This window comes from Bos grunniens, chromosome 2 (genome assembly GCF_055505025.1).
Source record: "Bos grunniens cultivar Pamir isolate PY7600 chromosome 2, Bosgru_T2T1.0, whole genome shotgun sequence".
Lineage (NCBI taxonomy): Eukaryota > Metazoa > Chordata > Mammalia > Artiodactyla > Bovidae > Bos > Bos grunniens.
In genome coordinates this window covers 102,931,363-102,957,256 of record NC_141166.1, presented here as the reverse complement: position 1 = coordinate 102,957,256, position 25,894 = coordinate 102,931,363, and the positions used below count along the sequence as shown (strand labels likewise).

At 37.3% G+C, this 25,894-nt stretch overlaps 1 protein-coding gene across 2 annotated transcripts in view; it reads left to right on the top strand.

Moving 5' to 3' along the window:
* Positions 1-25,894, top strand: part of KCNH7 (potassium voltage-gated channel subfamily H member 7) — a 527,402-nt gene that overhangs the window by 389,307 nt on the left and 112,201 nt on the right. The window contains exons 5-6 of one of the 2 annotated variants that reach the window (XM_086370012.1): positions 1,293-1,313; positions 10,849-11,063. In XM_086370012.1, coding sequence (XP_086226138.1) covers positions 1,293-1,313; positions 10,849-11,063 — 236 coding nt within the window. The remainder of the gene's footprint in view (positions 1-1,292; positions 1,314-10,848; positions 11,064-25,894) is intronic. The other variant, XM_086370020.1, reaches the window with a different exon arrangement.

Sequence of the window (25,894 nt, the reverse complement as noted above, 5' to 3'; positions counted from 1 at the left end):
GTCATGGAGGAGTAACAAGCACCGGCTCCAAGACCACATGCTTTGTTTCAGAATGTCAGTGCAGCATTAACTGTATAATATCACTTTGGAGCAGTTGTCTTTGGAACTTACAGTTCTTTACATGTAATTTCCAGGTTGATGCATAGTTATAATGTTTACCTACTTGCTCGCAAGCAGTTATTACTTTCCTAATGATTGTTGAGCCCAACTTCTGATGGAGATAATTAATTCCTTGTAATCAAAGTCTCTTCCATTAGCCCTATTTGCTTCTTATAGTCCCTCAAAGAGGGCAGAGCATTGACATATAAGGTCATTATTTTATTTGTGCATCTCTGTGTGAGATAATGTCTATGACAATTCAGTATACCACACTATTGAAATTGCTTCAGTTGGTGAATTTGAAACAATTATGATATATCCCAAGATTTTAAATATGAATAGCATTAGCATATGTGTTGACAATATATTTTTCAAATCTTGGTTATATTTGAAAGTTCCTAACATGATGTCATTAATATTAAGCTTCTTTGTTTCAAAACTAGTAACGAATATTTTGTTAGTAGCAATATATAACAGTCAGATTGCTATTCTCAAAATAAATCTGAAAACACTCCATTTTGAAATTTGAAAACAAACCCATTATAATATAAACAAATTTCCTAAAATTTCTAGGTATTACATTGAGTGTATTGTGGACAGCATAAATTTTTAAATCTCACATTACCTTTAAACAGTCGAATCTTTCACTGATTTCTTATAATTATTTTTGCCTAAGAATGGCTCTTAAAGTGCTGTTTCATATTTTCAAAATATACACTGAAGAGCATTTGTGACATGGATTGTTCATAAAATTGTGATTAATAATTCAAGTTGGTTTATTAAACCATTGTCTAAGAACCATTTTTTATTAACACACTAATTTATAATGAAAAACATTACTTAACATACAAAATGCTGTGTAGTTCTTTGTAAGTGGTGGCTGAAGCTACACTAAAATTGACTTCTGACAATGTTGAAAGTTTTTATCCCAACTCTAGGCATATAGATACAGCTTTCTCCAAATAGTGAGATTAATGTTTCACATATTTGAACACAGATGCTTATGATGGCAGATATTATTTTTAGCATATGCATCTTCCTTGGTTGAAGAATACAGAATGTTAATTTCAAAGATACATTTTCAATCATTGCATCCTATTTTCTCTGATTGTTGTTACAGAGGTTATTCAGTGCATATAACATAATTTTAGTCTTCATATTTCTCTCTTTTTTTCCTTACGTGCTCAAAACAGACAATGGTCGCAATGTTAAAGGTAATGTATGAACTCAAGTTTCATCATCTGATGCTTAAATTGCCCCCTTACTCGGCATGTTAACTTGCCTGCTGTATGCCCTGTTCAATGCAACATCATGCTGCCCTTAGTGAGTCCAGGTGCCTGGTGGAGACATCATGGCTTGATTTTGGTGGAGATGTTGTTACTTTCTCAACTGTGTCACCAAAATGATTAAGAACTCCTTTTCCCTTCAAGGAGTATAAGCCTAGGTTGACAATGAAGACTTCCTAAATATTTGAATAATTTGGAAAGAAGCAAATATTAAGCTAAATATATTTCAGCCAAAAAAAATCTTTTTTGAGTACCAGATTAAATAAAATAAAGTGCTACATGACAGTATCACTTCACTTGTTCCTCTTTTGTTTCCTTAAAACTAGTGTCACGTTCCTGGATGGCAGGGGGTATGGTTTTAAGCTTACTGTAGTAGTAAACTGTATATGCATGATAGTCGTTTCCTATTTTCCTATATAACATTTCAATCATTTTTAATTGTGTCCTATATAAGTCTGAAATCACTAGCATGACCTAAAGCTAATGTAGGTTTAACTGGGCAATACCTGTGAATAAACCTGGATCTGACTAAAAATAGAAAATTCACTTCAGTTTTTCTACTCTATTGTACTAGATGCAAAAACCACAAAATATAAAACTCATATTATTCTCATCCAATTGGAAACTTTTGGAACTTAGTCCTGTAACATACGCTGTGCATGCTGCCGTGGGTGTCCATATGGTGACAACTACTCATCTATGCATGTGTGTTGCATGGACACGTCTCCGTCAGTGACCATCGTTACTTAGAGTTCGCTGTTCTGGCCTCTTCCATATGTCACTTTACTCTGATCACTGTGAAGTTTTGTATATTGATTTCTCAAATGCTTCCCTAACTAATTCAGAGCTGGTGATGATTATGAATTGAGAGCACTAGAAACTAAAGATGTTTTCTCATCAGCATCCCAGGTAATTTGAAAATAAGAGAAATCATGGCAGCTTCTCTCCATCCTAACTTCATTTTCTAAGTATTTCAAAAAGGGTCTGTGCAGGTGACCTCCAATCACAGGATGGAATTTCATATACATGATTGTTTTATCCTTGGCCTTTCCACTGAGATTTCTAAAAGGGAACAAATTAGTGTCAGCTGTGGGTAGTGATTTGAGTTGATATAATTCAGAACATAACCTCAAAAAACAGAGTACAGACAGCTCATGACAACTGGCCTGTGTGAAACATGACTGGCTTTAGCATTTAGCAATTAGCAATAAATTATTAGACATTAATTTTCCAGTGATCTTTAAATGCGTGAGAAACAAATATAATTTTCCTCAGTAAACAGGAAATTGAGCTTACTAATCTTCAGACTAGTAGTTCACATAGTTTTCATGTCATTCAAACTACATTAATTCATGTTTTCCTTATAGATTAAGCCATTTAATCTCCAACCCATTCCTTCAGTCCTCCATTTTTTAATAGCAATACTCTGAATAAAGACGAATCATAAAAGTCAGAATTTGGGATTAGGAAACTCTAACCCACTCTAGAAAGTTTTCACATATTAATATTTATAAAGTTAAAAGATAAAACATGAGCAATTTAATAAAAATTTAATGTAAATGTGCCCTCCAGTGTCTTTATTATTTGTTCAGGCTCTGATTTTGAAAACTATTTAAAAATATTTAAGTACCTGGCTCTTTGAGATTTTCACAGAGTAATTAGTATGCTAATTAGCCACAGGACAATGCATTAAAAGTGTGCTTTTTAAAATTTTGGGGGCCTTGTTACTAAGGAAAATTTTTAAAAATAAAAAAGTTTCTATACATCTTTGTTTGCAAATACATAATTACAGTTTTTTTTTCAATGTTGACTTAACCAAAAATAGTTTCTTTAACAAACTAAAATAAATGATTTAGAAATGTGCTTGGAGGGCCTTCAAGATCATCTAGTTTATTCCCCTTAGGCAAGAATATTGGTGAAATCTCTTGCACAGGTGGTAGAAGCATCTTTAGAGGATCCCATTCTTTAACTTTCTTGGAAAATCTATTTTTCCTGCCTATACAAAAGCTAATTTAAATCCTTCTTGCTGAAATGTAATTGTTTTCCCTTCATCTGTCCTGAGTGGACTAAGATACTAGCTGGTTACTTCTATTCCTTATGTAACATCACAGTGTAAATACAGCAAATTGGTACCCAAATCTTTTCTGCTAAAATGGAATAATTTCCATCTTACCTTTTTTCTTAGGATCAATTTTGTTTTCCTTTAATAAATTCCCTTAACACTCTGACTCTGAAATAAGATTTCAGAGTGTACAAAGTATATATAACCCATTATCAAAGAGTGAAAAAGTTAATTCAAATAATTGCACGTGCTGCTTATATGTATGTGTGAATGTGTACATCATATATTTAAACAATTTTTCTAGTATATGAAATATGAACTCAATTCTAGTGGTTATTCTGTTTATTCTACTTCCCAAGTCACCATAAAATTTTACCCCATTTATACCACTTAGTAAGTCATTCAAAAAGTTTACCTCTCTATAGCTTCTACTCTTCATTATCCCAAAGTGAAAGTGAAAAGTGAAAGTGAAGTCACTCAGTCATGTCCGACTCTTTGCGACCCCATGGACTGTAGCCTATGAGGCTCCCCCGTCCACGGATTTTCCAGGCAAGAGTACTGGAGTGGATTGCCATTTCCTTCTCCAGGGGATCTTCCCGACCCAGAAATCGAACCCAGGTCTCCTGCATTGCAAGCAGACACTTTACCGTCTGAGCCACCAGGGAAGCCTCTTCATTATCCCAAGTAACTCTATACTCCACTGACAATGGTATGTTCAATTTCCAAGTCATCTGTGAATCTGGCATATGAGTCCTTTCACCTCCCCTCATAAAAGCTATCACATACACAAAGGAAATCAACTGATCTAATATAACTTTTATCTTATATGCTACATTGGCTGTTACCAAGTGTTTTTACTTGGTAAAAACACTTTTACAAGTGTTTTTTACAAGAATTTGCAAATTGATTTTCAATCATGACAGTTTTCTTCTGTAAAGTATATGTCATGCACAGAAACAAACAACATGGATATTGATTACAAATAATTTGGTGAATAACTCTGATATATTTTTAGTTTCGAACTGGTTATCTTATGCTTATTGACAGTGGTCTTTTACAAAATCCAATTACTAAACACTACATCTGCATTTTCTTTAATGTTAAGCCACTTCAGCAATTTAGGTTTTATTAAATTTAGCCAAATAAACTCACGCTGTAAGAAATACTATATAAAGATGATTTGAAAACACTCAGTCTTTTTGGTTTCCTTTTCTGTTCCCTTTGGCTCTCAAGAGCAATAATCTTTTTTTTTTTTTAATAACATTATTTTTTAAAAAGTTTATCAGAAACCCAGCAGCATCTTGAAGACAATATATTCTCCTTTAGCATCTTGTGTGCATATGTATGCTAGTTGCTTAATGGGGTTGTTTAATCCAGTCAACCCCATGGACTGGAGCCCACCAGGCTCCTCTGTCTTTGGAATTCTCCAGGCAAGAACACTGGAGTGAGTTGTCATTTCCTTCTCCATTAGCATCTTGTAACTCATGATAAATTCAAATAACCTCATCATAAAAATTTTAAATACCTTTAATCTAAAATTCTTCCCAGATGTTGCTTTAGCCTGTACTTGATCTTTAAAAGCAGGATACTTCTTTGTAGCTGGAATCTGGCTTATTTTATATGTAATCAGCCACTTGTCATATATTTGAGCTTGATCCAACTGTTAGTCTTTTTCTATGATCCAAGGGATGTTGGCAATTTTATCTCAGGGTCCTCTGCCTTTTCTAAGTCCAGCTTGTACATTTGGAGTTCTTGGTTCACGTACTCTTGAAGCCTGGCTTGAAGGATTTTGAGCATTACCTTGCTAGCTTGTGAGATGAGGGCAATTGTGCAGTAGTTTGAGCATTCTTTAGCATTGCCCTTCTTTGGGATTGGAATGAAAACTGACATTTTCCAGTCCTGTGGCCACTGCTGATTTTTCCAAATTTTCTGGCCTATTGAGTGAAGCATTTTAACAGCATCATATTTTAGGATTTGAAATAGCTGAGCTGGAATTCCATCACCTCCGCTAGCTTTGTTTGTAGTGATGCTTCCTAAGGCCCACTTGACTTCAAACTCCAGGATGTCTGACTCTAGGTGAGTTTAGTCTTCATGGTCTCCTGTTTTCCATATCCTACTAGAATATTAGAAAATTGTCTGTTCATCCATTTTGCAAATGTTTCTCTAAAAATTGTCAAGTCCTCCTAAATACTTTTGAGCTTTATTATTTTCTATTGAATCTAGTGTGTACATATTCAGTCACTCAGTGGTGTCTGACTCTTTGTAGCCCCATGGACTATACCCCTCCAGGCTCCTCTGTCCATGAGATTTCCCAGGCAAGAATACTGGAATGGGTTGCCATTTCCTTCTCCAGGGAATCTTCCTGACCCAGGGATCCAGCCGGTATCTCCTGGGTCTCCCTCATTGGCAGGCAGATTCTTTACCATGAGCCAGCCACCCTGGAATCCCCACTGCATCTACTATTTCCCTTTATTTCTGCCCATCTATTTTCTTTAAATTCATTTACTTTGTTTTACAGGTTATTCTCCTTTCTTTCATTAGCATTTTAAATGCCATCTGTTTATGATCACTCTCAGGGAGGCTTCATTTCACCTTTAAATCCTCAACCATGGCCTCTCTTAAAATAGACCTAGGAGGTAGGAAGCCCTGCATTCTAATTTCTGGTGCTTGATTCTTATTCCCTTTTGGCCTCCTATTGTGTATGCTTAGGCTTACAATTGGTAAAAACGAGGATATTACTAATACCTTCCTTAATTAAAATGTAGGAAGTTATTTTCATTAGAATTTAGACAGATTTCAGAGAAACCTAAACTGACACTGATAATCATTGCAGATACTAACAGACTGCTGCATATAAACACCTGCTTCAAAAGCAGTGGAGAAGAGCATAATGATCTTTGTTATACAAGATGAAATAGATTTTGAATCTAAATATGCGTGAATTATTTTAAGTACTATATTTTAAGATCTGCCAAAGTCTTTAAATGTATAAATGTAAAAGGAAACCTAGCATTAAAAACAGAATAGATTAACAATTTAGAAATGTTTTATGTTAGAAAGTAAGAGAAGATGAAATACAGATTGCAATGAACTTGTAATATTCTGAGGCCAAATCTTAGTGTGATGTGTATTGGCCAGTGGTTTCTTAGCCCTATCAGACTAAGGCCCTCTTGTTTAAACTTCCTGTTGTGCTCACTTGACTATCCTAAAATGATATTCAGAGGTGACTAACCTATTTCTAAAAGGCCAACTTAATTTCTTAATTATACAGCAGGAATAAAAGGAAAGCAGCTTATAATAAAATATTTCTATCAATATGTTAATGTTTAAATATAGCTACCCTAGAAGATATAATATGAAATATGAAAAAATATTTGGTTTTAATAACATTAAAGGCATGATAAAACATTCCATAAAAGTACTGCCTAAAATGATAGAGCAGGAGTGTGAAGGAATAACAAAGTTAAAACCACTATTGGAATAAATAGTGACAGATTGGACTTATTTATATATAAATTTTTAAATAGTGAATAATCAAAATTAAATTATAAATAATGCCAAAATCAACTGGGGAGAAATTGAGAAAGTGCAATATCCTCACAAATGAATTGGCCCTTGCTTTTCAGCATAGTGTCAAAATGATTCCCTATGGGATAATGTGCAGTAATAATGCATTGCACAGGAGAAAGACATCCTACTCCTCGTAAGGACATATATATATCCTCCAATAGTGAAGAAAGACCTTGCAGACTATTCACCTTCATGAGCAATAAGAGCCAGAAGATGGATTGAAGAAGAAATGGCAATCAAAACATTTGTAGAACACAGACATTAAAAACAAACTAGTGGTTACCAGGAGGGAGAAGGAAGGTTGGGGGCTGACATAGGAGTATGAAACCAAGAGATACAAACTACTCTGTATGAAATAAATGAGCAAGAATATATTGTACAGCAAAGGGGAATAAAGTGATTATTTTGCAGTATGGAATATAATTTATAAAAATATTGAATCACTGTGTTGTATACCTGAAGCTAATCTAATATTGTGAATCAACAATACTACCATAAAGAAAAGACATTATGGAGGCTTTGTGGCAAATCTCTAGGGAGTTATTAAGTCATTCCAAGGGTTTATTTTTTTACCTAAAAACTAATATATAATTATTTTTGTTATACATCATTTTACATATATAGGAGATCAATAATATAAAATATTTTAGAAGAAATTTAATCAATAATTTTAAGTGTGATTCCTATAATTATCTGTAAATTTAATAATATTGGATTCCAACAGTGTTTCAAAAAAATACTCAGATATCTTTATTTACATGTCTGCATGTCATAGCTACAAACACAGACTATAACCTGAAGTCTGAAATTTTGTATTGGTGTTAAATAACATAAGTAGTGTAGCTCGCAGTGATTAGGTTTTCCGAAATGGTGAACAACTTTTGGTAAAGTTCTGAATAAAAGGAAAAAAAAAACTGTAAAAATATTCATTCTACATGGCAGTTGTAGCTCTGAAAGGTTCATTGTATTAATATGTTAAAATACATAAAACAGGTTCAAGGCCCAGGTCATTATAAATAGACTTTTCACCTACATGAATGCCCACTGAGTCATCCGGGTCAGTTTTTCAAGGTGAGAGAATAGACACCTCCCATCTCTGTAACAAAAACACCCCCACAGATGCTTGGATGGTGAAGTACTGTCACAGTTGATAATATTCGCTTATCTGTGCAGCAAATTCACTGGCGTTCATTTGAAGTGGCCTCAAACACAAGCAAAGTACATGTAACAGTACCTTTCTGTGTTAACAACATTACAGATGATTCATATTTCTAAGCCATTTGCTACAAAATCCAACATATAGAAGGATAATAGAGAAAAAGGATTGAAAGGCAGGGTTAAGGTTTTGAAATACAGTTTAACTATTTGCTTGAGCTCAATGTTCTCCAATCTCATGTGTGCAGTAAAGTTACCTGAAAGTGAAAGTGAAGTCGCTCAGTTGTGTCCGACTCTTTGCGACCCGGTGGACTGTAGCCCACCAGGCTCCTCCATCCATGGGATTCTCCAGGCAAGAATACTGGAGTGGGTTGCCATTTCCTTCTCCACAAAGTTACCTAAACAGTGAAAATATGACATCAGAGTTGGGAAAAAGGCAATATCTAAGAAATCTGAAGCCCTAGAATATTTTTCAGAATTTAAATACGAAGCTATAGGTCTGGAATGTAGCCATAGAATGATGCAAAAAAAGGAAACGCTATGTAGCATATGTTACAATAACAAATTAGTGGTGTGTATAGAGGGGTTTACAAACAATGGGGTTTCCCAGAGACCTATCTGAAGGAAAGATTAATCTAACTTTGGGCTCTTATATCTCTTCTGTCACAGAAATAGAAAAGAGAATGAGAATCTATATTCAAATGAGACATACTTGGAACTATATGCCCAGAGAGCACAGTGACATTTTAAATTTGGATAGACTTGGTCATCATCATGGGTAAAACTCATGGAATGAATAGACATGCACCTCAAAGAAAACATACTTTCTTTCCTACATAAATAAAAAAACTCTTAAAATCATTTCAATATTCTGTAATAACCAAATATAAATTTTTATAAATGAATGCAGTGTGATTTTTTTTCTCTAAGATGAATATGAACTAAATGATGGTTTTTTTTTTTCTTGGATTATTTTTGACCTGAGTTGATTAATTGTTGTGGTCCAAAATACACAATCCATACATTTAATTTTCAAGGCTTTATACCTCACTTGGTGCATAAAGCACATTTTGATCTCCAAAATGTACTAGTTTCATACTGAACGGGGGAAACAACAGCATAAGGCAAAATGTGTTAACAAGTTTATTTATGCAGTTTGTATGTTTCAAGCACTCTCGAGGCAGAAAGCTAATGTCTGTATAGCATTCTTCCTAATGCTAATCTTCAAGAGCTACATAATTTTATAAGTAATATCATCAACTGTATAAGAAACTTTTTGGAGTTTTTTGTTTGTTTTGGCTCTCCATAACCAATAGACGATAGTAGCAGTGTGTTTGTAGCTCAGTCACGTCCAGCTCTGCGATTCCATGGACTGTAGCCCACCAGGTTCCTCTGTCCGTGGAATTTTCCAGGCAAGAATACTGGAGTGGGTTGCTGTTCCCTTCTCCAGATCTTCCCAACCCAGGAATCAAACCCAGGTCTCCTGTATTGCAGGCAGATTCTTTACTGTCTGAGCCACTAGGGAAGCTAATAGACAATAGGTTCATCTCAAAGGAAGATGTAGCTGGTCAGTATACTTATCCTCAGTGAAGGGGTCCAGGATCTTGACACTGTGCCAAATTGTCTTTGTAAGAAAGAAATGTGAGAAGTGACCAGAGTTGGTCAAAGAGTCCAAACGTTCAAGAAGAAGTTCTGGGTATCTAATGCACAGCATGTTTTTTTTAAAAAAAGTAACTAAGTACTACCAGCCCCAAACCAACCCACTGACAGTCATTTCAGTTGTAAGTTATGTTTGCCAAAGCACTCTTCTACTGTGCCTTTTTTCCTCAAAAAGTGGCCAACATGAATTCTAAATAAAAGAGAAAAAATGAGAAGAAAGGAAAGATTTAAAAATCCCCCATAGGATCCAAATTATTCAATTCAGTCCACGCAACACATCATGCTTATGCTCAGTTGCTAAGTCATGTCCAACTCTTTGTGACCCCATGGACTGGGGCTCACCAGGTTCCTCTGTCCATGGAATTTTCCAGGCAAGAATACTGGAGTGGGTCGCCATTTCCTTCTCTTGTGACCCCTTACATGCACACAGATGACATTTGTCCTTCTCAATGTTACCTGAAATTCCTCTGTCTGGACTTAACACTTCTAGAATCTCTGTGAAGTATCTTATACAGGTAATAGAAGCATCTGAAGAATGCAACTGGCTTGTCACTTGTTACGGCAGAGTGGGGAGTAATACAAATAAAAGCAGGTTAGACACTATTCAGAAATTTCATGGCCAATATGATTTTAACCTTCCTTGATTAATTCATAAATTATAAAAGTCCTTCCTTGAATAATTGTTAGGTTATAAAAAAGCTTTTGAGAAACTGAATATAGAGTTTAGACAAAAATAGGGAGTAGAGTTCTTTCTTCTATTCCAGCCTCTAATAAAAGAAGCCAGTTAACAGGTAAAGCTGCCATCTGCTCCCTGAGTGCACACCTAGGGCACGATCTTATCCTTGGATATTCACATGCCGTTCCATATGGTGGATGGTGAGCAGGTATCAACCAGCTGCATTTAGTCCCATCTGAATCAGGGTCACAATGGTCATGAATTACTAACAGGTCATTTGAGACCATCTCTTTCTTAATTTTTCCTGATATTGCTTTTACAAATACTTTCCAATTTTTTAGGGCCTTTTAATCATATCAAGTCAAGCCTCCTGGGATCCACGTCGGATTCAAACCTCAACAAATACAGCACCATTAACAAGATTCCACAGCTCACTCTGAATTTTTCAGATGTCAAAGCTGAAAAAAAGAATGCATCCCCTCCTTCTTCAGATAAAACCATTATTGCGCCCAAAGTTAAAGATCGAACACACAATGTGACAGAGAAAGTTACCCAGGTAGGACATTATTTTGCTATCAATTTTCACTGTTTTTAAGGTTATTTTCTGAGGTAAGCCATTTATTTGCACTCCAGTTTATCTTCGGATGTTGGGTGACCCTCTAATGTAACAAATAAATAAAACTGTAGACTCTAATTTTGTCTATTCCAGGACTAAGCAAAAATGGGCTGGCTTGGTTTATTTGTTCCCGTTGTTGCAGAGGTGATTAAGCAGCTATTCATCACATTTAGGCATTTATTGTTTTGCTACGAATCCTTGCATTAGTAAAGCATGGTATTTTACTATAATGGATGTCTATTGAAGGTTTAGGTGACTAATTGGGATTTACTCTTAACTGTGGCCCTCTTTTTTGCACTTATGCTACTAAGTAGAGTGAGATATAAGTCACTGGACTTGGGGGAAGAACTGTCTGAGTCGAAGAAAAATCAGAGTAAAACAGTATGTTTCTCAGGAAAAATATTTTGTTTTTAAATAAATATTGCATATCTAAGTAGGGTAAAAAAAAGTACTGTCTAGCAAGATTCATGTGGTAAAGAATAGAGAAAAATGATTTGTATTTATTATATCAAAATACCAACCTAAGCAGTACCCAGCTTTTGCTTACAACGCACTTACATTGTTGGGAATTCATGACTCTAAAATTTGTGTCAAGTAAACAATTTTTTTTAAATAAACAATTTAACCTAGTATATTTGCTTAGCAAGTCATTTTATAAACTGTCACAATATAAAGATAAACTTGACCCTAATATCTATCTCCATCGTTGAAGATCCTTTATTAAGAAAGGTTTTGTAATTGTAATTACTGAAACAACACTATAGTAGTTTGTACATACCGTCTTATGTGTGAGCTGAAACAGCCATGTAAAGGCCATGAGTTGGTTGTAAATAGGCCTGAGAGTCTCTGTTTATTTGAGATGAGAGCTTATACATGCCATACTCAGATACATATTTTGATATTTATGTAGTAATCAGGCTTTCTACACTTGGTATTTTGTTTTTAACTTATTCATGGTAAATTGGACTTAACAGTGGTAGTTAAATGTATGTGTGTGTGCTTAGTTGCTCAGTCGTGTCCGACTCAGCAACCCCATGGACTGTAGCCCGCCAGGCTCCTCTGTCCATGGGATTATCTAGGCAAGAATACCAGAGTGGGTAGCCATTTCCTTCTCCAGGGTATCTTCCTGACCCAGGGATTGAACCCAGTTCTCCTACATTGCAGGTGGACTCTTTACCATCTGAGCCACCAGGGAAGGCCAGTAGGTGAATAGCCTACTGGTATTCATGTTGCATGGGCACCATTTTAATAGCTTTGAATTTTACTTGCAATTGTTCCTACCTTAAAAATTATCCTATTTGTAGACTATAGTCATTATATGGATATATAGGAAGTAAGAGATTTCAGAGATTGCACAGCAGTCTGGTTGCAATTCTTAAGACCGTCAGTAGCATAAATGAGTGAAGTAGTCGTGATACCAGAGCAGGCATGGGGGGAGGGCTACAGCAACATCAGAGCAGATGGCTGCCACTCAGCTCCAGCCAACTGTGGTCATGAAGGAAGGATTAACCCATGTTTTCAAATCTTTCAGTTTTAAAAAGAATCTGGAAATCCAGATTTGAAAATAAACTCTTTATTACTAAAAGTTGGCAAGCTAGTTCAAAATGCTTCTGCAGACCAAACAAAACACACCTTAAGGCCTGTGGGCAGACAAGCTTGGCCTTTGCAAAGTGTTCATGAGCTTGGTTCACTACAGGCCCCACCCTGTCCTGCCATGTTCAGTAGGCCCACTGTGCCAGGAGGAGATGATATACCCACGACTCAGAGGTGGCACCCATACTGGGTGCTTTCTGAGCCTGGTGAGAGTGGAAACATACAAATGGCCCCAGTGAAATCATGGTGGTAAAGAACATAGGAGCAGAGCCGGGGGGAAATCATTGTACTTTAATGGGAGATCTTTCAGAGAAGAAAAACAGATGAGATACTTAAGATGAGTCTAGAAGATTACTTATCAAACTGGGTGGTAAATGATGTTTAAAAGCATAACAGAGTCCCATGCACTTGTGCTTTAATTCTGAGTCATTTATTGTGTGACAAGAGCCATTTGTTCTGTGACATTGAGGAAAGTTTTAGTTATGACACAACTTATTTCTCAGTGTTGACATAAGAATTAAGTAGAATGATATGTCAAAAGTATTCATCAAGGTGCTATGTACATGACAAGCAACATCAGCCATTCTTCTGTTTATCTGTGTTCTTGTATGACTTCCCCCTGCCCTCATCACCATCATTGTAGGATAATCCACACCTTGCCAGGACCTAGTCAAACAGCTGGCAGAGTAGAGTTTATGAAATGTTGAAGGAGGGAAGGAAGGCAGGAAGGCAAGAGAAGCTGGCCAAGCAAATGAGGCAAGAGATGAGATACCCAGGTGGAGAAAAAACAAGAAGAAAGTTGCAGAGGTAGAAAAGTCTGAGTATCTTCTCAGAAAGAGTAGGTTGGGCCGGGAAGATGCATGGCTGAGCAGGGGCTTATTACAGGTCAGGAGCTGCTGGAACTTCCCCCTCTAGTTGGTTCTTCATTACCTTTCTCACAAAAATTGCATCTGGGATTGAGTAAAATGCAATAGCTGCTATCAAAAGGTTGGCATTCTTTTAAGGTTTCATGTTTCTCTTTAAAATTCCCAAGCCTCTTATATTTATGTCCGTAACATTATACTATTTGTTTTAACATTTTAAAAAAATGTTTTAAACTACTTACCAGTGAAGGACTCAGGCTCACAAGGCCCCATAGTTTTCCAACAGCTTCTCATACTTCTCATCCAAATCATCATGGCGTGCCCATCCCCACAGTTTCCAAAATATCCCAGTTGGAGAAGCAAGCAAAAATCCTTTTAAGATGCTGGGAGGTTAGAATTGGGTATTGTTTTATAAAGGATCACTTTGTTTTTACCAATGTAAATACAGTGATAGGAAGGACATTCTGGAGAGAGAAGACTTAGATAGCTGTGAATCTAGCCAGAAATGATGAGAAACTGGACAACAGTTGAGACTGGAAACTAGTACCCCCATTTGCTCTCAGCAGCAAACCTTCCTGTTGTGCACATGTCAGACCAGACAAATGTGTGTGCATGCTCAGCCGCTTCCAATTCTTTGCGACCCTGTTGACCATAGCCCACCAGGCTCCTCTGTCCTTGGGATTTTCCAGGCAAGAATACTAACAAGGTGGAGATCAAATATTGAGATATTCCTTCTGTAAACATAGCCCCTGAGGGGGAAAAAAAAACACTTGAAGCAGAGACACCCTATAATTGTTTCCTCACTGGGTGTTTGTGAAGTTTCCTGATCGTAGTTATCACTGGAATGCCCACATTCACAAATGTAGTATCACTTGTCCCCACGTATCTGGAAATGACTTGATAGCAACTCAAAGACTTTGCTATTCTCTTTGTTCTGACTGTGTAGAAGTCCTCTTTGTCAACATGCCTGCCTGCGTGACAAGTCTCTCAGCCATGTCTGACTCTTTGCGACACTTTGGAATGTACAATGTCAAGATATTCTCAACCTATTTGCTGTAGGCAGCCAGCAGTGTTTCCTTTATCTAAAGTTCTTATTTGTTTTATTCTTTTAATAAATTTGTATGGCAATCCTTTTTTCAAAAGATATCAGAGTTTTGCTCATCAGTCATTCAGTAGGGAGTTTTAAACACTCCCCTGAGCATAAACAATAGGGTAGATATTTTAAAAAGGCATAAGTGAAAGGAACAATTCATCTCTGCTCATGTTATGCTCTCTCACCATTCACATCTTATCTCTATCATACATTGGCTGATTACTAGTTAGCCAATTAATTACTTGCCTCCCCAGATAGAGTGAGCTCACTGAGAGGGACCATGCTGCTATCCATTCATCTATTCATTCATTCATACATCTATGTATTTTTTATTCACTCAGAAAACATTTATTGAGAGCTAGTAATAACATGTGGAGAAAGAAATGGCAACCCACTCCAGTATTCTAGCCTAGAGAATCCGTTGACAGAGGAGCCTGGTAGGCTGCTGTCCATAGGGTTGCACGGAGTCGGACATGACTGAAGTGACTTAGCATGCATGCATGCATTGGAGAAGGAAATGGCAACACACTCCAGTGTTCTTGCCTGGAGAATCCCAGGGACAGAAGAGCCTGGTGAGCTGCCATCTATGGGGTTGCACAGAGTCGGACAGGACTGAAGTGACTTAGCAGCAGTAGCAGCAGTATTAACATGTACAGTATTGATGGTGGTGGTTTAGTTGCTAAGTCATGTTCAACACTTGCAACCCCAAAAACTATAGCCCGCCAGCCTCCTCTGTATATGGATTACCCAAGCAAGAATACTGGAATGAGTTGCCATTTCCTTCTCCAGGGATTCTTCCTGATCCAGGATCAAATCTGTGACTCCTGCTTGGCAAGCAGCCCCCTGCATTTCAGGCAAATTCCTTACCACTGAGTCACATGGGAAGCCTCTTAGTTGGCTAATTCCTACCAAATTCCAATGCAATGATGAAGAGAAAACAATGAATTGGAAGAAAAGTTGGGTGGGTAAAGAGCAAAGGTCTGCCTTCACTATGTGGTTCTCAGTTCAGTTCAGTCTCTCAGTCATGTCTGCTTCTGAGACCCCATGAACTGCAGCACGCCATGCCACCCTGTCCATCACCAACTCCCAGAGTTTACCCAAACTCATGTCATTGAGTCCATGATGCCATCCAACAGTCTCATCCTCTGTCATCCCCTTCTCCTCCTGCCCTCGATCTTTCCCAGCATCAGGGTCTTTTCAAATGAGTCAGCTCTTCGCATCAGCTGGCCAAAGTATTAAAGTTTCAGCTTCAACAGCAGTCCTTCCAACAAACACTCAGGTCTCTTTTAGGACTGATCTCCTTTAGGATGGACTGGTTGGATCTCCTTACAGTCCAAGAGACTCTCAAGAGTCTTCTCTAACACCACAGTTCAAAAGCATCAATTCTTCGGCTCTCAGCTTTCTTTGTAGTCCAACTCTTACATCCATACATGACTACTGGAAAAACCGTAGCCTTAACTAGACGGACCATTGTTGACAAAGTAACCTCTCTGCTTTTTAGTATGTTGTCTAGGTTGGTCATAACTTTCCTTCCAAGGAGTAAGCGACTTTTAATTTCATGGCTGCAGTCACCATATGCAGTGATTTTGGAGCCCCCCAAAATAAAGTCTGACACTGTTTCCACTGTTTTCCCATCTATTTCCCATGAAGTGATGGGACCACATGCCATGATCTTAGTTTTCTAAATGTTGAACTTTAAGCCAACCTTTTCACCCTCCTCTTTCACTTTCATCAAGGGGCTCTTTAGTTCTTCTTCACTTTCTGCCATAAGGGTGGTGTCATCTGCATATCTGAGGTTACTGATATTTCTCCCAGCAATCTTGATTCCAGCTTGTGCTTCCTCCAGCACAGCGTTTCTCATGATGTACTCTGCACATAAGTTAAACAAGCAGAGTGACAATATACAGCCTTGATGTACTCCTTTTTCTATTTGGAACCAGTCTGGTGTCCCATGTCCAGTTCTAACTGTTGATTCCTGACCTGCATATAGGTTTCTCAAGAGGCAGGTCAGGTGTTTTGGTATTCCCATTTCTCTCAGAATTTTCCATAGTTTATTGTGTTCTATACAGTCAATGGCTTTGGCATAGTCAATAAAGCAGAAATAGATGTTTTTCTGGAACTCTCTTGCTTTTTCAGTGATCCAGCGAATGTTGGCTATTTGATCTCTGGTTCCTCTGCCTTTTCTAAAACCAGGTTGAACATCTGGAAGTTCATGGTTCACATATTGCTGAAGCCTGGCTTGGAGAAGTATGAGCATTACTTTAAGCGTGTGAGATGAGTGCAATTGTGCGTTAGTTTGAGCATTCTTTGGCATTGCCTTTCTTTGAGATTGGAAAGAAAACTGACCTTTTCCAGTCCCATGGCCACTGCTGAGTTTTCCAATTTGCTGACATTGAGTGCGACACTTTCACAGCATCATCTTTCAGGATTTGAAATAGCTCAACTGGAATTCCATCACCTCCACTAGCTTTGTTCATAGTGGTGCTTCCTTAGGCCCACTTGACTTCACATTCCAGGATGTCTGGCTCCAGGTGAGTGATCACACCATTGTGATTATCTTGGTTGTGAAGCTCCTTTTTGTACAGTTCTTCTGTGTATTCTTGCCACCTCTTCTTAATATCTTCTGCTTCTGATAGGTCCATACCATTTCTGTCCTTTATTGAGCCCATCTTTGCATGAAATGTTCCCTTGGTATCTCTAATTTTCTTGAAGAGATCTCTAGTCTTTCCCATTCTGTTGTTTTCCTCTATTTCTTGGCACTGATCACTGAGGAAAGCTTTCTTATCTCTCCTTGCTATTCTTTGGAACTCTGCATTCAGATGCTTATATCTTTCCTTTTCTCCTTTGCTTTTCACTTCTCTTCTTTTCACAGCTCTTTGTAAGGCCTCCCCGGACAGCAATTTTGCTTTTTTGCATTTCTTTTCCATGGGGATGGTCTTGATCCCTGTCTCCTGTACAATGTCATGAACATCCATCCATAGTTCATCAGGCACTCTGTCTATCAGATCTAGTCCCTTAAATCTATTTCTCACTTCCACTGTGGTTCTCAGTAAAAGATCAAATTCTTGACTATATCTGCCCCCGTTTCCATAAAAGTAAACTGAACTTTTGTAACCTTGTATGATTCTCTTATTACTGAGGCTAGTTACAGTTCAGCTGTTAGGCTAAATTTTAGATAAAATGTACTATTTTGTTGTCAGATTTAGCTGTTACAAATTTTGTAATATCAGGTTTAAGAAAATGGCACTGTGGATTCCAAAACTTTATTGACCAATCTCATACGGCCTATCAGTCAATGCTGTAACAATGCAAGTTATAGAAGCCTGATTGAAACCATTTTAAGCAAAAAATGAAAGGAGGAGGGTCAGCTTACAGGGTCACATAACCAAAAAGTGCAGGGGTAGATGCTTTGGGCCATGGCTACCTTCATTTTTTGAATAGCTGATGAATTCTCTCTTCTCTGCCTTGCTTTCCTCATTAATAACTTCACTCTCCATCTGATGGAAGCATGTCTTTAGACTCTCTTGTCTTACATAATGCTCACAGTTCGTAATCTGATACGAAGGGCTTTCTCTCCACCAATGTCCACATCAGATTCTGAGAAAGTGAACTCTGCTTGGCCAGCTTGAGTCTTGTGCTCATCCTTGTGGTGGAAGAAGTGTAGCTCCTTGACTGAGGACAACAGCAGAAAAATACAGTAGGGAATGAAGGGCTCCATGGAAGGAAAACAAAACAACAATGGCCCATTACATTGTTGAAGATAAGAATTCAGACGAACAGTATCTCATATACACAAACACACACATATACTGGATAAATAAATATGTTGGATAAGCTCTAGAGACACAGAAGAATAAAACCTAGTGTGTGCATGTTAAGTTGCTTCAGTTGTGTCCAGCTTTTTGCAACCCAATGGACCGTAGCCCACCAGGCTCCTCTGTCCATGGGATTCTCCAGGCAAGAATACTTGAGTGGGTTGCCATGCCCTTCTCCATGGGATCTTTCCAACCCAGGGATCAAACCTGCATCTCTTACATCTCCTGTATTGGTAGTAGAGTTCTTTCCTACAAGTGTCACCTGGGAAGCCCATAAAACCTAGTACCAGTAGTCAAGTACTACCTGGAGAAAAATGATACAAGAATATATAATAATAGTATTTGCAACTAATTGCAGAAGGCAATGACAACCCACTCCAGTACTCTTGCCTGGGAAATCCCATGGACGGAGGAGCCTCGTAGGCTGCAGTCCATGTGGTCACGAAGAGTCGGACACGACTGAGCGACTTCACTTTCACTTTTCACTTTCATGCACTGGAGAAGGAAATGGCAACCCAGTCCAGTGTTCTTGCTTGGAGAATCCCAGGGACGGGAGCCTAGCGGGCTGCTGTCTATGGGGTCACACAGAGTCAGACACGACTGACGTGACTTAGCAGCAACAGTATAATAAATGCTACAAGACCATATTATGAAACTAAAGGTAGATTGAGTTGCCTTTGTATACAGTACTGGCCAAATTATGAGCAAGTTATTCTGTAACTTATTACTTTATTACTTAAAAAGAATATCTGGTGAACTTAATAGAAACTCATATTGTGATCATCAGAAAGAGAAAACATTTAATGAGGAAGAGAATACTAGTTCACAAGTATAGTTTTCCTAGAGCTTTATTAAGGAGAATACTCAAAATAATTAGTTTTGAGAATAATCACACAGAAACTTAGACCACAAGAAAGAAATTTCTGAATGTTTAGAAGATCATATAATTTTGAAATATACATACAACTTTAAACCTAAAATAAATTCTCATTATTTGGGATTTATTAAAGTATATTGTTGGCATGAAAATAGAATTAAGATAGATTTAATAATAGGTGACATTGGTTGAGCATTTACTGTGTCAGACTCTATGCCAAGTGGTTTAACAGATTATCAATTTTAATCCACATGAAAGTCCTATAAGTTGATACTATTATTATCATCTCTATTTCATAGAAGAGGAATCAAGCTTAGAGAGAAGGAAGCACCTTGCCTAGGTCACACAGTAAATGGCAAAAGTAGCTTTCAGACTGAGATCATCTGACTCCAAAATGAAGTTCTTAATCTCTAAAGTATATCCTCTTTAATTCTGTTTTGTTTTCCTGTCCCCTAAATCTACTGTAAAAAATACCTGTAACATTTGGCAGTATGGACAAATATCATAATCTAAAAGTCTGCTAGTAACTAATTAGAGAAGTGAGTCTATAGAAATAAGAGAATGTAGTATATTTTCTCTAAAATTCCTCAAACTCTTCAAAAAGCCAAATAAAGTGATCCTTAATAGATTCATTATCTCTTGTTTAAGTTCACATCCCATTTTTTAAGCTAATTTTTTGTTAGGATAAAGGTTTTGTGTTTTGTTGGTGGCATGCCACTTAGTGGCAGGAGAAGCAAAATTACACTGATAAAACTGATAAAAAGAGCTCAAAGTATGTAACATTTCACTTCCACTGAACTTTATCCATTGTAAATATGCTCATTATCTCTTTATGTCATTCAGTGCTCTCAGTTTATACTTACTTTTGACAGAACTCTAAAACAGTATTTGTAACTCAGTACTTATTTATCAGTGGAGATTGATTTATAATGGAGAGACAGCATTAATTTCATATTATTATCTAATGTTTAAAAATATAAATCTGTGTAATTTGTATATATCAATTATACCTCCATAAATCTAAAAAATTATATATTGTCTCAAGCTTAATAGTACAAAATTTGTTAATGCTTTGTTTAGTTTCGCTCAAATTGATAAACTTAGCCCTAGACTTTCTTCTATGACAGTAATAAAAATATCTTCCAGACGCAACTGTAAGTTAAAAATACTTTTCAATAATAATGTCATTGTAATTCTGACTGCAGTTCAGATTCTGACACCAACTGGGTGCTCTACAATTCAACTCAGTTCTGCCACCGTCTACCCAGAAATCATGTCAGATGCCATGGATTAAGGGCTCAGTTTCTCAAGACTGCCCCCCACTTCAGATGCCAATTACAATTCCAGGTGTTACCTGTGATTCTGACCAACTGGATGTAAATTGGATTACAGCCCCTCCTTTACTTACATTAACTTGCTAGAGACACAGAATTTAGGAACCTTTTTATTCACTTGATTACCAATTATTACAAAATATGTTACCAATCAACAACCAGCTGAAGAGATTCGTAGAGTGAGACCTTGAATGAAGGCACTTATGTCCCTGCAGTGTTTGGACTCAGCCTGATGGCATAAGGAAGAGTTCTGTTCCACCAGCTTGGAAGCTCTCTGAACCCCCTCCTTTTTAGGGTTCTTTTTAAAGCTTCATTACATAGGCATGAATGATTATTTCATTGACTATTGTCTATGGATTCAACTTCCAGCCCTTTCCTCCCTGGAGGTGAGGAGCACAGGAGGGGGCCTGAAAGTTCCAACCCTTTGATCAAGTGATTGCTTCCTCCCTTGACCCCCACTTTGTCCTCAGGTGATTAGAGTCTTTTCAAAATCATTTCACTGACATAAGAAATTCCAAAGGTTTAAGAGTTTTGTTCCAGGAATGGGGCCTATGACTAAATGTATATCTTATAAATCGCAGTTATCACAGTCATGAATTAAAAATAACACTTAATTGAAAAATCGATGTTCCAACAGTATTTTTATAAATCCTCATTGATGCTGTAGTCTTGAAATTACAAAAAAACAACATACAACTTCTACAGCATGATTTAAATGTTTTCATAAACCTCATTTTTTGCCTAAACTCATGGAGCATGCAAACCTCTATAAAAACCATACCAATCATCCTGAGCTACCATGAAAAGAAAGTGAAAATGAAATTGCTTAGTCATGTCCGACTCTTTGCGACCCCAGGGACTGTAACCTATCAGGCTCCTCTGACCATGGGATTTTCCAGGAAAGAATACTGGAGTGGTTTGCCATTTCCTTCTCCATAAATAGTTAATAATCACAAAAGAGCAAGTAAAATTTGAAATGTAATGCGGGAGTCCCAAATTGCCTCTGAACACTTCCAGTTTAATATGACATTACTTTTTGCATCTATTGTCTTATTGTTGTTTATAGAATACCATCAGACTTGGTTCAGCAAAACAGAAATCACCATCTAGTATTTTCCCCATATTCTGGATTTGCTCTATGTCTAAACTGAAATGGAAAACAATATATGTGAATACTGTAAGTAGGAGTAAAGCACACTCATCAGGATAATTATTGACTCAATATTCGTGAGTGCTTACTAAATATAAGTCAAAGTGTATGTACAACGCTGCTACAGAAATGTATACGTCAATGTCTTTGCCTTTAGGGGCCTTTGATTGAATACAAAGCCTGGATCTTTGAGATCCTCAATTATGTTTTCTAGTTCTCCCTGGGCAAATAAATATATTATATAACCTAGTCAATGATGAGGAGAAGACATAATGTAGCCAGCCATTTAGGTAGCAACTGACTCGTGCAAACATGTTGTATGTTATATACATATTAAATATTAAAATGATGTTCATTACTTTGAAAAAAGTGTATAATTTTAAAAAGTAATATTAATTTTCTTTTTTTTTTTTTTTTGGCTCCGCTGGGTCTGCAGTGCTGTGTGTGTGTGAGCTTTCTCCGGCTGCAGAGAGCAGGGGCTGCTCTCTAGCTGTAGTGCACAAGCTTCTCATTGTGGTGGCTTCTCTTGTTGCAAAACACAGGTCGTAAGGTCCACAGGCTTCAGTATTTGCAGCACATGGGCTCAATAGTTGCAACTTGCAGGCCTGTTTGCTCCAAGGCATATAGAATCTTCCAGGATCAATGGATGGAACCCATGTTTCCTGCATTGGCAAGCATATTTCTACCCACACCACCACCAGGGAAGTCCTAATTTTCTATTTTTACTAATTGCTATATGCACATCAAAACTGATCACTTGCTGACATATTCAAAATTGAAATAAAATTTCAGTTCAGTTTTAAACCTCTAAATTACCTCAAAGGTTATACTTCTCTATATTCTAAATGATGAAGGAATAACATCTCTGATCGGCACTTCACCCTACCTTGTAAAGCAAGCATTTATGTATAATTGCTTTTTAAAAGCACCTGTTTGGTTTTCTATATTCATTAGACATTTTTTAATGGAAGGAGGAAAAATACCCACTTAAAAAGTTCTGTTAATGGCACCCCACTCTAGTACTCTTGCCTGGAAAATCCCATGCACGGAGAAGCCTGATGGGCTGCAGTCCATGGGGTCGCGAAGAGTCGGGCACGACTGAGCGACTTCACTTTCATTTTCACTTTCATGCATTGGAGAAGGAAATGGCAACCCACTCCAGTATTCTTGCCTGGAGAATCCCAGGGACAGAGGAGCCTAGTAGGCTGCTGTCTATGGGGTCGCACAGAGTCGGACACGACTGAAGCGACTTAGCAGCAGCAGCAGCAGCCAAAGAAATCAGATTGAAAATAGATGATTGAAATAAAGAAGTAAAATACCAATGGTCAGAAGAGACAGGTAAAAATAATTTAGTTTAGCATACAGAGCAATAGCCTGGTTCCTATGGCAACCAAGACAGAGATTGCAGTTATCTGTTGCCAAGATGGTTCAGCTTTTACCCCCCCCAGTAGTATAAACCTTGGGTTAAAGTTGAACTCTGGGACAGAAAGGAAGCGCTGAACTGGGAGTTCGTATGTACTTTTGCCTGATGGCCTAGAGTTCGGGACAAACACAGTTCAAGGTGAGTTGCCAAATGAGAGTGGGCAGAGCAGTACATTTTTCATGTTTCATAGGATAAGAATTAACTAAAGGATTTTTATCAGGTATGGAAATTCAGAGCAGACGTGGAATTTTCACAGACCCAAGCAACCCAAGGTCCTGTACTATCAAGTGGCTGTGGACTGTTTCTTGAGTAAGGGAGTAAATTCAACCATGGCATCTAATTTGAAGAAAATCCCAAATAAGAAAGTAAGATAAAAAATAATAATAATAATAAAAGATCCCATTGGTTATATTGGTGGTAAATTGTGGTAAAAATAATATATTTTCCCCTTCTTAGTTCTACTTCTGTGTATTATGCTAATCACATTTACAATGGAAAATATGTAGTTAGATAATAAACCCTCTAAAACTCAATTGCTCCAAAAGAGTTCTTTAAAAAGCAGTTAATCTTCATAGAATTGTAAAATTTAAAGGAAACTTAAATATCACCTTCCCTAGGTTTTTGGTTTATTTTTTGAAACTTCTTGATCAATGGAATCATCTGGTTCTCTCTCCCTTCCTCTCTCCCTGTCCTGCCACCCTCTGGAAATTCAGTTTCAGTGGAGCCTGAGGACTGTGAATTTTTAACAATTCCTATTCCACATTATTAAGATCAGGCAAATTTGGGAAACAGGGATATGGCCAAATGTTTTTATTCTGCCTATAAAGTTAGAGCTGAAAAGAGAACCCAGTAGAGACCTAGTTTTTGTATTTCCTCATTATTATTGTGCATTATTACTCTTTCCGTATATTTCTCAATGAGGTAACTGGCTCAGTTATATACCCTTGTGACGTTTAAATTACAATATACTTGTCTTTTAAATAAAACATACTAATTCATATTTACACAATTCATGTTGGAGAAGTAGGCTTACTTTCATGGGGGAGCTACTGAGTCCAGGAAATGGTACTGCCATATTGATTTCTCAGGTTAGACCCTCTAAAAAACAATGTCCATTTAAGAGAATTTGCCTAAGCCAAACTAGGAAAATTAACACAATAAAAGTTCTGTGAAGTCCTAAATTAAAGAAGTCTGAAAAAATTACCCAACACTTCTTGAACATTTTTGATAACAGAATTCATTTTGTCTTTTTCTGTATATAACATCTATCAATATCCTGAACTCATATTTGAGGGAAGATTTTTTTAGGAAATACTAGCCTAGACAAAATGTTTTCTTCACAGGTAACTGTGAGGGACTATATTCAACACAAGCATGTATAATATTAGAAACTTTAAAACTTTCAAAAGAAAGAAGGTTAGGAAAAGCATGAGGTAATGGTGACGTGAAGGAGACAGTGTGTAAGAGGAAGTACATTTTTCGTCCTTGTTTTAACGAAGTCCACTCAGGCTTTTTCCTAACCATGTACCAAATATACAACTCAGTTTAAAATAACTAGAAGAAAGCACCATACATAGTTCCTTCTCTGTTTTAAACACCATGTTTAATGTCTTTTTCTGTTTTAAATGTATTGGTTACAAAAGCACCTGTATTTTGAAGCCTACTCAATGTAGAAATGGAAAAATATGGGATGCAAAGTCACACATACAAAGTGTCTAAGTCTTTATTCTGAGATTAACCTAGCTAAAGCTGGCCATAGAGCTAAGAATGGAGAACCCTCTTTTTCTGCCCCTTGGCCCAGTGTCCTAAGGTCAGTGGCAGTAAGGATGCTACCATAATGGTGGGAATAGAGACAAGGTAAGAGAACCAGAGTGAGAGACCCTGCAGTGTGAGAACCAGAGGACACAACCATGCTATTTTCCACATTTCCTTGGCTCCTCAGTTTCCTGTGGGTGTCTCAGTTCTCCATTTCAGGTGTTGCAGAAAATACTAAAAAATAGTCTGCAGCCAGATTTCGTTTCTGGCGCCTGTTGATCCTTCTTTCATTTGAAGTGAAGGGTCAAACTGAGAAATCCCTATACCATCATGAGGAGCACAGGCTTAATTTTCAGGTCATGGGAACAACACTAGGTGAGATTGAGAATATAAGTCAAAGGGGAAAAGAATGTAGGAGTGAGAAATAATCTAGTTTCGTGGTTAACTGGCAGCTGTCATTTGAGCTGTACAATCCTGTTTCTGGTGATAAGCTGTCATTTGTAAATTATGCCCATAGCTATATCCATTATTCATGGGTTAGTACTGGGAAAGAGTGATTTCAGGCGCCTACATTTTCCGACCTGCAGGCACCTGAATTACCTCCAAAACTGACTACTCTATTACCTCTCATGCCCTCTCATTTTTTTTTTTTTTCTACCATTGTCAGATCCTACCAGCCTACTCCTTGTTTCCTGTGAAGAAAGACTTCTTCTTTCTCTTTCCTAGGTCTTCTTTCTTAGAAATGAATGAATAAACTCTGATGAATACGTCACTTTAAGTCTAGTAAACGGACAACTGCAAGCATGGAATTTCAGTGTAAAGCTAACTTAAAAAAAAAATATTTTCCAAAGAATAAGTATTCCTTTCC